At 45.0% G+C, this 12563-nt stretch overlaps 2 protein-coding genes across 4 annotated transcripts; one reads left to right on the forward strand and one right to left on the reverse strand.

The window, feature by feature from the left end:
- The first annotated feature begins 1067 nt into the window (after positions 1-1067).
- epn3a (epsin 3a) lies at positions 1068-10445 on the forward strand. 3 transcript variants are annotated; one of them, XM_076753353.1, is made up of 11 exons: positions 1068-1351; positions 3315-4072; positions 5773-5891; positions 6402-6479; positions 6911-7000; positions 7456-7539; positions 7796-7925; positions 8161-8328; positions 8420-8503; positions 8599-8832; positions 9356-10445. In XM_076753353.1, the coding sequence occupies exons 2-11, from the start codon at positions 3478-3480 to the stop codon at positions 9643-9645; spliced, it is 1872 nt and encodes a 623-aa protein (XP_076609468.1). In that variant the 5' UTR covers positions 1068-1351; positions 3315-3477; the 3' UTR covers positions 9646-10445. The 3 variants fall into 3 exon arrangements, with proteins under 3 accessions (XP_076609468.1, XP_076609469.1, XP_076609470.1); XM_076753354.1 differs by lacking the exon at positions 1068-1351 and having other exon boundaries at positions 3350-4072; positions 8164-8328; XM_076753355.1 differs by lacking the exons at positions 1068-1351; positions 6402-6479 and having other exon boundaries at positions 3350-4072.
- arl16 (ADP-ribosylation factor-like 16) lies at positions 10367-12534 on the reverse strand. The gene is made up of 5 exons (XM_076753356.1): positions 12415-12534; positions 11935-11993; positions 11720-11835; positions 11500-11615; positions 10367-11325 (listed from the first exon to the last, which is right to left on the reverse strand). The coding sequence occupies exons 1-5, from the start codon at positions 12531-12533 to the stop codon at positions 11160-11162; spliced, it is 576 nt and encodes a 191-aa protein (XP_076609471.1). The 5' UTR covers position 12534; the 3' UTR covers positions 10367-11159.
- Between the last annotated feature and the right edge of the window lie 29 nt (positions 12535-12563).

Here is a 12563-nt window from a genome sequence, read left to right on the forward strand (position 1 = left end):
TAAATATATGAAGTTGTGCTCTGATCAATGTGTCACATGAAGAGTAAACGGGGAGCAACATTAAGTAAATGTAGACTCCAAACTGAAGCATTTATCAGATCTAGTAATGTGCCAGCGGTTTCACTGTGCTTCTTGTGCTTCTTATTTCTGTACACTTTCTCCTTTTGTCTTCTCCAAGAGTCGTGCCTTTGTTGTTTCAAGGTGGAGCTGGTATTTCCTGTATATCCTGCTCAGTCAACCATCCACGGGAGCCACTGCTCTCTCCTGATTTTCCCTCAGTTGGCTAATCATCATTCGCTCAGCGTCACCTTACGATCCTTGTGTGTTTTCATATAGGCGACCTGTGCGTGGCTGCAGATCGCTTTGCACAGTTGTTTGATTCCAAGCCAGAGATTTTTTTTAAAGGCCTGTAATGCAGAAGGACTTGAGTTCAGACAACAGCCCATTAGTGGTGATAAATAAGTAACGAGCAGAGATGCAGCGATGAAGCTGCTGAAAAGGAAATGTTGCTCGTTGTTGAGTCCCTCCGGGCCAACATGGTCACTCACTCTGCCAGGAAGTGCGTCCAGCATGGCTCTATAGGAAATGAAAGGATGTGTGGTACTACCCTATAGGTTTATTTCAACTTCTAGTGCAAACCTGTAACATCTCCACATACAGCATCTCTGTCTGTCGGGAATGTATAGTTTCTGTAATACTTACATATTAAATTACTTGCAGTGATTTCCGCAGAGATCTGCTGAAATGTAATCTAGGATCACTGTTGTTCTTCAGGATATGAGCTAGGCTTTTAGCACATTTGTCTGAACAAGTGCAACCTAACAGTGTGCATCCATTTACACACAGTGCGTCATTATTATTATTGGTGTGTGTGTGTGTGTGTGTGTGTGTGTGTGTGTGTGTGTGTGTGTGTGTGTGTGTGTGTGTTTCTTCCTCTGGTCGCCTGCTCCGGCACACACACACGCTGTTCCGCCAGGCAATGAAAGGGTTAAGTCTGACTCTGCATGCACGGAGCGGCCCTCCCCCCCTCCGTCCCACCTCTCTCCCTCTCCATCCATTTTTACTGAGTGTGTGTGTTTTCAGGGGGGCCTGTGCCATCTGCAAGCCCGGTGGATTTGTGATATGCTCTCAAAACTAAGTTTGATAACAGACCAGCACCGCGCGCTTTAGTTTCGGATTCACTCTGAGCGCACAGGGTTTTTTCCGCCCATGCGTTTCTCTGCGCTTCATGCGTCTTTTGGACTCTTTCCTCTATCCGTGAGCTCCGGGATATGTGCAGAGGCGGAGGCGTTTCTTCTTCCACCCAAAGCCTCCCCAAGTTGGGACCCCACTGACGCGCTATGACATGAAGGTAAGAGGGAAAGTAGAAGCGGGCGGATCGGATCGTTCGCGATCCTTCGTTTCCTCGGCTTATTTTTTGCCGTGGTTTCAACTTTTAAAGTCGGAAACGAAGCTGAGTCACTGCCACACACTTCACCTACCCGATCGTCCCGTTTGACGCAACGTGCATGATAATGGCCCCCGGCCGTCCTGGTTTGGGACAGAAAAGGACATGTCAGGGAGATAAGTGGAACCTGTGCTGTCATCCAGCGGTGTGCTTTTCCACACAGCTGTATGGCATTAGAAAACATATCTGGGCGAGCTATGAACAGCTGGCCTGGTCTGAGAACAGTTTACACTTCCTATATAGAAAGAGGGTTAAGGAATAATGGGTTACACACTTTGCTGGATTTCTGAATAAGAAAATGTGCTTTACAGATTAGCTGAGTACATATGAGTAACATTAAATACTTCAGTGCATTATCATCGTGTCAAGGTCATAAGTTAAACTCAAGGTGTGTGAGAAATCTTCATTATCTGCGGAAAGACAGAGAGAGGGTGTGTGTTTGACAGAGAGTATTTGTGTGTACTGGTGGTGCCTCCCCCAACACCCTACGATCAGTCTGACTGACGTGATTGCAATTATTTCCTCACAGAATGAATTTATCTTCCTTCAGAGAGACAATAATGGAGATTGGATTAAAAATCCGGCCAAAGAGACATTTTAATTATCACCCTCTGATCTGTCACTTCTACATTTCATTTACGGGAAGTCAGAGGAGGGATCATTTCCAGTTTCTAGTTTTTCCTTCCAGGAATCAGGAAGCGGGAGATACTGGGACTGAATGGTGAACTGGGCCTGCAGTGGTCACTGCTTCAGATTGAACCTGTGGTCAGCTGAGCCACAAACATTTTGTCTCTTACTGCCACTTAAACAATCTATTTACAGCATCGGAAGCTCTCTTGTAGTACGACAGACATTGCAGGCCAGCTTAGTGCCGTCACCTTTTATTCATAGTATTTATTCATAGCCTGTCGAGGTTTTGCTTAAAATGAGGCTGTAAAAAGCTGGTATATACAGTGTATCCAAATGGGAATTTTACATGTATTATAAAGCTGTTTTGTCATTGACTGAAGATTGCAACCTTCTTTAAACCCGTCTCTCATCTCCTTTCCTTTTTTAATATTTTGGAAACGCTTACTCATGACACAGCACTTGACTTTCAAGTGAAGGGACTGATTGTTCGTGTTCATGCATCTCAGATCTTAGTTACATAGACGGGAGTGGAAAGTTATTGGTTAGACTGATTCACTGACCCTGTGAGGAGAGGCAGTTCAATGTCCAGGGCAACGTGATCAACATTGTGCTATAAGGTTCTTGATAGAATCACTAACAGCAAACTATTAGTGGTTTCGTTCGACTATGGCATGTGTCATTGTGTAGGAGTTCAGCTGTTGTGTGAGTCTTGGAATGCTTTAAAGGCCTACTGCTGCTGCGGTGATGTAATCAGGTCAGAAAAACAGGAGAGGTGGAGCCCCTCCCCGGTTTCTGATAACAGTCCAAGGTAAAACAGATTTCTAGTCGCTGGGTTTGAAACCAATATTTGCTTTGCAGGGGAGGAAATTTTTTTTTTTTGTGGAACTGAATTTAGGAACTAGGCATTCAGCTGGTCACTGCTTACTCAGGAACAGTGCACTGTAATCACTCACACAGATCTCTTCAAGTTGTCTCAGGGAAAACTGAACCTAGGTGTTGTGTTTCACATTGCTCAGAGGTGCAGCGTCGTTCCTCTCTCCTTCCAAACACAATTACAGCATGAAAAAAAATGTGTGAACTGTAGTCGCCAGTGCTGTTAGTACAAGCTCACGCAAGGAGTAACAATAATGAAGATGTGCTGTCTGGGGAAAAAGTTCTCTCCATTAATATTTGACAGAAGAATATTAATATGACCTTTAATGGGCTGGAGTGATCTAATCTGTGCGTTCCTCCCCAGCAGGAACACACTTGTGGACGTCACTGAAGCTGCCAATAGGAGGAGGACTTCACTGCGTTTTTCCACTGAACTCATCTCTAACGAGCCACCTTGCCCAAGGCAACACAGTAGGCTGGCCTGCTGTCAGACTATCTTTTGCCACCTGTGACACACTAGTGCCATCATGCAGACCTCATCGCTCCGCCGCCAGATGAAAAACATGGTCAACAACTACACGGAGGCCGAGATCAAGGTCCGAGAGGCCACCTCCAACGATCCCTGGGGTCCTCCCAGCTCGCTCATGTCTGAAATCGCAGACCTGACCTTCAATGTGGTGGCCTTCACTGAGGTTATGGGTATGATCTGGAAGCGGCTCAATGACCATGGTAAAAACTGGCGCCATGTTTATAAGGCGCTGACCCTGCTGGACTACCTGATCAAAACAGGCTCTGAGCGTGTGGCCCAGGAGTGCCGGGAGAGCATATACAGCATCCAGACCCTTAGAGACTTTCAGTACATCGATAGAGATGGACGCGACCAGGGTGTCAATGTCCGGGAGAAGGCCAAGCACCTCGTGGCTCTGCTGAGGGATGAGGAAAAGCTGAAGAAGGAAAGGAGCCAGGCACTGAAGACCAAGACACGCATGACGGGGGTCACCAGCAGCTTAGGCTCTGGATCCCTGCCTCCTCCATACCCGGGTCGTCGCACTAGCCAGCCCAGCTCGGGGTCCCACAGGGATGAGTTTGGCATGTGCAGAGGCTCGCCGTCCTCCATTCACTGTGAGTAGCGAGTGTGACGTCACTTCAGTTCCTCAACTGCCCTCCAATGAGGTCATCGGAGTTTATCGGATACATACAAAAAATGTCATCTTGATGATAGAAAAGGGAGAAAAAGAGGCAATTTATGGAGCTGCTGTCAGTTCTGTATTTTTATTCTCTGCCCAGGATTTGAGATATCAGTCAGTTCTGACCTGAGATTTAGAATTGAAGTAGATGCTATTTTAATACCAACAGTACGTAAGCCCTGATAAGAATTAATGAATCGCTCTTTCTTTTTGTCCTCTTTTAAAAGAGTGTTTCAGTTTTGCTCTCTGCTGATGGTCGGTGGACATCTGCATTCCTTTCATTCTCCAGTTTACAGTCACGTCAGCTAAACTGGATTTACAAAAGAAAGGAGGCCCTGTTTGCGCATGTCTCAATCTGATGTGAAACCACAACTGGATACCATGTTTGCTTGTCGATGATACGAACTGTTACACTCCTGCAGAGACTTTGGTGGCAAGTGATCTCTCTGTGAGCATGAAGGGGTTAGGACATCTGATGCTCTTGACTACTAGTAAAACAGTCGGAGAGCACAAGCCCACAGGTGGTGTCTGGCTGTTTTACAACCACAAATTCCACAAAAGTGCTTTTCCTCCAATACATTTTCCGCTTGATTCACGTTCCTTGCATTCTTTTCTGGGCCAGAATGTGTGCCAGTGGAAACGTGGCAGAAACCGGTAACCTCCGAGGTCTGGGTCTGTGGTTCACTGATGCTACAGTAGGAGCACGGTTTACAATACACAGAAAAAACACACACCTGATCACACCACAGGATGCTAAGTTCAAAGCCTCGGCCTCAAGTTCATACTGGATAACTATAACAATTTCACACTCTGACAATCAAGTTATTAAAATCATTTAGTTTTTATCCAGAAAAGAATGCTTCTGAAGAGTTTTAAGTTGTTTTTCCTGAAAAGATTTTTAACTGAAACGGTTGCTGTTCACATACGTGTGTGCACTGGTGTGTTAGTCTGTGTAAATGCTGCATGTCAGCAGAGTTCCTCTTTCTGCCGTGGGTGACTTTTAAAGATAAAACAGGAGGACAGTGGTGGTCTCTTATAGATTCCAGGACACCAGCGCATGGTTGGACTGTTTTGTACATGGTGTAGGTGGGGGTCAGGAGGTTGGCAGCAGCTAATTGCCAGCGAGCATTCCAGCCCAGGCGGGAGATATTGAGGGGCAGCACAGTGGAAATGATCAGTTTCTGAGACCTGACATTGCCAACGTGTGGCCTGCTGCCCTCTTTTAGCCCCGTGACCTACAGCCTGGCACCCAGACTGGTATACTGCCAGCCCCCTCTAATCCCCTCCCCCAAACCTGGACCTGAATCCTGGATACCACCCAGACGATTCGGGGTAATAAGGTGGGCCCCTCTCCAACCCGTCCATTCCTCTACCCCTCCACCACCCTAACTCTCCACACAGGCTCACCATTGTTCTCAGTGCAGGCAGAGTTAGGCAGACCGTGGCAAGCAATGCCAGCAAAAGCCCTAAACAACGGGCCATGGAAAAAAAAAAATTAACATGCACACACGGTGCCAGCTTAAGTGTTGCTTTTTTTGTCTTCCATCCTCTTTCCTCTATCTCCATCTGTCAACATTTCTGTCTACATCCTCCTGTTAACACCCAATCCCCTCTGCTCTTCCTCCTTGCCTGTAGCTTCCTCTTCCTCACCCCGAGTTGCTCCAGACCTGGAGCAAGCTCGGCCCATGACCAGCGGAGAAGAGGAGCTGCAGCTGCAGCTGGCCCTGGCTATGAGCCGAGAAGAAAGTGAAAAGGTACCTCAAACTGACACACAAACCTCTCATCCTTACAGCACATGTGCCTGACAGAAAGAGGCTTCTCAGAGGCCCTGCTGCTGACATGTTAGGTTGTGACGCTGGAGTAAAACATTTAACGGCTCCCACACACATGCCTGGACAATATGTCTCTACCAGGGCACCATTTCCCAGAACTTTTAACCGAAAGTGATATCCTCACTCAGGATGTGCTCATTGATCCACTCCACAGCCTGCCCTAGTCTCCCCTCGCAAGGGCAGCTGTTGTCCTCTGTGGCTTCTGCTCAGCTACAACGGGAATATATTGTCATGCAAAGCAGGTTCCACTTCTGTAATCAAACCTATCAGCTGTGATTTTATGATCAAACTGAAATCCATATATTTGATCTCCTCTCTTCTAAATCACATCAACTCATTATGTTTCTTTAAGAATCACTTGAGAAAAATCAAGCGTGCTTTTACCTTTCCCTTTGATTAGCCTTACTCCTAATCCTTCCTGCTTGACCCTAGCCACCTCCGACAGTGGATATTGATGAACAGACCCAGCTACAGATCGCAATGACTCTCAGCAAGGAGGAGGCCCAGAAGGTACAAGTATGCTGGGACCAGGGATGACCCTTCCATTGCATCCTTTGCCCTATAGCACATCTCCTGTTGCTCTGTATGCTGAAACCAACCTCACGACCCAATCTGGGACCCTCTGAGAGACAGCTGCATGTACTGCTCACTCTCCTCACTCATAAACAGCAAACAGACATGTAACATTCTCCAGTGACTAATCAAACGAGACTTCCTCCTTCTGTTCCACTAACCACCAGATCTTTCCTCTTAGTCCAGTAGTGTGAGATACCCATGTCAAGCACTCTGACCCTTTCTGGTGTGGAGGCAGGCAAGAGTTTGACCCCTTTACTCTGCTGGGGGAAGCTATAGAATTGCATGCAATGTACTGTGAGGATGTCCAAGTATTATTTCCACTTTTGCTGACCAAATGCTGGTTGCATTTGATTACACCCTCATAGCCGGTCCAACGTGCAGCTCAAACTCTGGACATGGACGAGGAAAGCCAGCTCCAGTTGGCCCTGAACCTGAGCAAGGAGGAGCACCAGCAGGTAGGCTTGCTTTGGGGTCACTGGGTGGGGGGCGAAGACACACATTTTTCTTTTGGGGCTGCTGCTGTGTTGTTCAGACTTACTTCCACACCCCCTGCCTCCTTTGCTTTGTCTTTTTTAAGTTGTACTCCTGTCACTCTCTTGTATTATCTCCACCTTGCTCTTCCTGTCTCACTCTTTGTCTTTTTCTGTCTCACTGTGCCAATATACTGCAGCACAATAGAGCTGCTCTGTTAGACACCACAGTGATGCTCCGCTCTCTCCTCTCTTTGACCAGAGAACGTTCTGGTTTGTGACCATTGCACACATCCATCCCTGGGTTATATGCTGCCTATAGGAAATAAAAAAGCTGGCTTTTGTGCAGTTGCTGAGTCATAAATATAGTATGATGTGACAATATGTGAATTTTGCCGGAAGCTGTCATGCCCAAAAGGCGTCCATGTGTCTGTTGACAGGAGCAACTCAGTCGCCAAGGAGACGAGTCGCTGCTCCAGAAAGCTCTGGAGGAGAGCAAACGTGAGATGGAGGCTAAAGGCGGGGTATGAAATATTGGGGTATGGAATATCTCAATGGGGGGTGATGAAATATAACCATACATTGTATTTTTTTGTTGCTTTGTGAACATGCATGTATAGACCAAAATCAAAATTACTGCCTCATGATAATGATTGGCAGGATTATAGGGTCTGATCAGGCCATTTAAATACAAGAACATTTCAAACTAGGGAACCATCAGTGAATACTGAAAGGATACACTGAACTCACACAGGTTTTTTTTCTTGTTTATGTGGTCAGACTGCCTTCATGGACCTGGTAGATATTTTTGCAGTACCCTTAGATCAGCCTCCCAGTGACCAGCGATGGAATAATGCCCCACACCAAGCAGGTGCTCGTGCGGGGGGCACAGACCCCTGGGACTCCCTTGGTGAGATTTGAGTTACCTTATTGAAACAGGAGTGTTTAAGCACCAAGTTGTGCTTAAAATGTAATAAATTATAGTCAGAAAATGTGTAATCTTTGAGAAAAGAAACATTTGTAACCTGATTAATTTCAGGCATTTTTCTGAAATGTAATACTGGACAATAAATCCATAAAAATCAGTATTGTTTGATCAGCTCACATGCTACAAAAGGCTTTCATTCACCTCTCTGTTACTAAAGAAGGCAGCACCAACACCTCGAGAGTAGATCCTCCCTGGATGGCACCGCCATCTTCCAACAGCCCCCCTCCACCATGGGAGCCCCCAGTCACGTCCTGGGATGACCCACAAAACAATGTCTCCAAACTCAACACCGCAGACCGAGAATGGGCTTTCCCTGCCAACACAGGTGAGTCTGTGTGCATACATGCACTCATAGCTCAGTCGAAAATCCATAATTCACAATAATTAAATTACATTGCATTTTGGTGTGTTTATAGCCTCCTCAGGAGTTGATCCATTCTCAGCACCGTCAGAAAAAGCAGCCCTCAAGGGACCTTCTTCCCGACCAGGAAGCCCCTCAGGTAAACAATATTTTGCCTTCTTTTACTGTTCTCACTGTGATTTTTTGCATCCCACACACTTGCAACGTCAGAATACATTCTTCTTCTGCTGTTAGATGGGGATCTGTTTGATGAGGCCATGGATGGAGGTCAGGTGAATGTAAATGGACGAGAGGGCAGTCCTGAGCTATTTGACCTGTCCCGTCTTGGAGAAAGCTTGGCTGCCCCCAGCCCTCGCACATGCCGGACACCTGAATCCTTCCTGGGCCCCACAGGGGCTTCCTTGGTAAACCTGGACAGCTTGATCCCAGCAAACCCTTCATCCAAGACCCTGAACCCCTTTCTATCAGGTATGTATTGTATTTATTGGCTGTGGATGCAATATTGATTTTGATTTCACAGGAAAACACAGGAAATGTGTGTTTTGATAGCTGCAACTCTTGATTTAAATCAGTAAGATTTTAGAGATAAATTCTGTGTAAATTAGTGTGAACCATGCCAGAAGTACACTATACAGATAAATTCCTAACATACTTGCAGAGAATGGAATGGTAAAAAAAACACTTTCGTGAAATCTCTCCTTGTTGATTTCCAAACCTTGAGGAGTGTGTTGCTGAAAATCAGCGCTTTTAAGGCAGAAATTCACATATTCATGTTATCCTTTTCCTGTTTGTCTTGTGCCCGTTTGCTTATTAATACATTCAGTTATGGCAGCCGGCCTTTAAATCTCAGACATTTTAAGCATTCTTAAAAGCACCAGTGAGGACTAAATGTTCACTATTATTGATTTACCATGTCCTCAGAAATGATAAATCTAATTTAAAGAAATTGTTAGAGGAAACCTGATATATTTTCCTTTTCGTTTCTCTTCAGGTCTGAGTGCTCCTTCAGCCACCAATCCATTCCAAGCCGAGTCACCCAAACTAACTCTCAATCAACTGGGCTCCACCTCGTCTGCTCCCCACGCCACTTCCCTGCCATACAGTGCCTCTCTGCCCCTGCCTATGAGCCATCAGCCTGCCAGCCTTCCTTCATCACTTACTCACCCCACCCAGCCTGGTCTGGACCTGCCAGGGAACCTCCCTGAGCCCTTGTTGCCCTTCTCCTCAGCCAGCGCTGAGGGATCACTGGCTGCACAGAGCAGTCAGAACCCTTTCTTATGAGGACCAACAAAACTGGAGCCAGTATCTTAGAAAAAAGGGGAATGCCATTAGGTTATGCTCGTGAAATATAACTAACCGCAGACTGAACTGCAGCCCCAAGGATCTGTATGAAAACCCTATTCTTAGTTGTTTTTATATTGTGGTATAATACAGTAACCCTTAGATTGATGCAAGCTGGTTCTGCTCTTCACTTCAAATATCTCTCCTGCTCCTCTTGCTATTAACGCAGTAAAAGGGTAGAAAAGAGATAACACCTTTGTATGACAGACTGTTGTGTCATGTAAAACTTCTTTAAGGCCATAGCTTATCACAAATTGACTTCAGATACAAATGTACACAAAAGCACAGTTTGATAATATTTTGTCACTTCTCTTTGCTAGGATCACCAGGCAAATGTATTACAGCTTTTCAAGTCTCCTGCTCACTCGCTGTTTGTGTGATTGGCTTAGCTGGCCACTGCTGCTGTCATATACTCCAGAAGAAATTGATTTATGAGAAGAGGCGAGAGTTGCAGGCTTTTCCAGTTCTTGAAATGTTGCTGCATCAACATGGTTAACTTTGTGGGGCTTCTCTTGGACCAGACCTGATGAGAAACATCGGTGTACACATGATTTTACTGTAGTGAACTGAATTGCTGGAGCTATTCAAATGAAATTATAGTTTGGGAGGACAGAGGAGGTTAGGTGCTTCTGAATTCACTATAAGCAAGGCAACATTAGAAAATGTATGAATCATGAGTTTTATTCATTGCTTGTGAACCACTGACTCTCATCAAATATAAGGGTATAATTAGAACACTGCTTCATTCTTCAGTTGGTTTTGTTCTTTTGCATTTTCTCATTTCCTGTGATAAATACATTTAATGTGAAATCATCACAGCTCAGGCACACACCCAGAACCACTTGGAGTATTTGTTGTACACTTTATGCCCCCTGCTGGTTGTTACTACTATGCTGCATCATTGAAATCTCTCCCACTGACAAGCCAAGCTCTAATAAGCTCCTCACAATTAATTAGTCGGTAAAACTGAAATGCAAGCGCTTCTTTTATTCCAGAATAGAACCAGTCCTCATTTATAGTAGCATGAGATTTCCCCCAATGGTCCAAAGACACAAGTGTCCCATGATCACACTGCAGTATGTCATGAATCCCTGCAGTTCACTGTTTATCTGTCTGGATTTTAATTAGTAAAAGAAAGCAGTATAAATAATTGTTGAGTGCAGGTTAAGACCTACAGTAGTGTTGATTTGACAAATGTTAAAATGGCCAACCTTACAATCATTCCATCCTCTCATGATCTCCTTTCCCAGTCACCCTTGTGAACAGACACGTACTGAGGATACAGCAGTAACATTTCAGTCAGTCAGTTACTAAACAAATCATTCTGTTTAAAACGGTGTGTGAACAGTCTTTGCACACTGAGGATACTGACATCTGTTGCTAAAAGGCTTGAGGTCATTATTTAAAGCTCTGTGAGTGTAGCACCACTTTATAAGGAACACCTGTATGATTGTTCACGTGACCCTGATGGACTCCAGCCAGCTCAGCACCTCCTGAAGTCCTTCTCCAGAGCGGGCACTGAGTTCCAGTATTGTGATTGGCTGAGTAGCAGATGCAATGATGTCATCTATTCTGAATAGCGACTTTATCTCTATAAGACTCATAGTGCAAGGCATGTCCCTGGAAAAGGATGGAAAGAAAAAGAAAAATAAGAAGATACACAATGGCATGAGCATATTTTACCAAGACAGAATTATGATATTGGATATATATTGTGTTGAACCTGCTCACACTGACATCTTGCAGGTATGGCAAGTGAATGTAGGGATTGGTATGCAAGCGTATGACTCTCACCTCTTGTTGAAGAGAATAAGGACGGAGACGCTGTGCAGAGGCTCAGCAGAGAGTACTGACAGCAGCTGGATACAGGAGGAGGATATCTGTCCAATGTTGGCCGAATCCACCATGAACTATGAAGAAACACAAAGAAAGAAACATTCAGTTGAATAATTCTGATGGTATTTACCTCCATCAAATGCTGCAAATACATGCAGTATGTATACAAAGAACATACAATGACAGACGAGCAGTCTCTGAAGTAACTCGGCCATATGGGGCCCATGCAGCCTCCCAGCTCCCTTAAAGTCACCCTCTTCTTCTTCTTCAGTGTCAGGTCTGTCAGGTTGGTTCCTACCTGCGGAGGTTCAAAGAGATTGGAGGCATTACATGGATGGGCTGTCGCATTAGGACTGAGCCGGCAAATTTGTCAAAACTAAGTTTCATTATTACCTACCGTTGGAAGAGTCGATGGAGGTGGCCCCAGGTCACCTAACCCATGCAAACTGAGCTGTAAGCAAAATCTGTCAGGAAAAATATACACAGGAGCTGCAGCTGCTGCGTTATGAGCTTCAAAGGCAAAAATGGATACAATATACGCTGTTTTTATAGCATTTGATGACTTATTTAAGTAACATTTTGTAGTAATCGTTTTTTTATGAGTATGAAATTTAGAACACTAATATTTTACTCAGTTGCCTCAAAATGTTTACAATCGCGTTTGTATTCTGGTGCAAAACTACATGAGGGTAGACAAAGGCCATATATACACCTAATACTGCTAACTGGCCGTAGCTATACGGTTACTACTACCACACTAGCCCATCGGGCTAAATTAGCTAGCTAGTTAAGCTACACAACACTTTCGGTTTACAGTACTGTGCGATTTTTTTCAAGTTCTAGTTCGAAACATTCGGCTGGGCACAAAGGATATTTTGTAGACGTTTCAGCAGCAACGTTTTTCCGACACCAGTCGCTCCAAGAATTAGACAAATGCCATTGCTGCTCATTTCAGTTTTCCAGCAGGAGCATAGCGAACCGAGTGATAGCATACTGCAGCTAATGAAGAGTCATTTGGCACC

The sequence above is a fragment of the Chaetodon auriga genome, chromosome 16 (assembly GCF_051107435.1).
Source record: "Chaetodon auriga isolate fChaAug3 chromosome 16, fChaAug3.hap1, whole genome shotgun sequence".
NCBI classification, from domain to species: Eukaryota; Metazoa; Chordata; class Actinopteri; order Chaetodontiformes; family Chaetodontidae; genus Chaetodon; species Chaetodon auriga.

Coding starts and splice junctions, on each gene's coding strand:
- arl16 (XM_076753356.1), bottom strand. CDS start 12,533: ATGCTATCACTCGGTTCGCTATGCTCCTGCTGGAAAACTGAAATGAGC. Junction 11,836..11,934: donor ATCGACTCTTCCAACGGTAG/GTAATAATGAAA, acceptor CTCCGCAGGTAG/GAACCAACCTGACAGACCTG. Junction 11,326..11,499: donor CTTATTCTCTTCAACAAGAG/GTGAGAGTCATA, acceptor ATCCTTTTCCAG/GGACATGCCTTGCACTATGA.
- epn3a (XM_076753353.1), top strand. CDS start 3,478: ATGCAGACCTCATCGCTCCGCCGCCAGATGAAAAACATGGTCAACAAC. Junction 7,540..7,795: donor AGATGGAGGCTAAAGGCGGG/GTATGAAATATT, acceptor TTATGTGGTCAG/ACTGCCTTCATGGACCTGGT. Junction 8,504..8,598: donor CCGACCAGGAAGCCCCTCAG/GTAAACAATATT, acceptor TTCTGCTGTTAG/ATGGGGATCTGTTTGATGAG.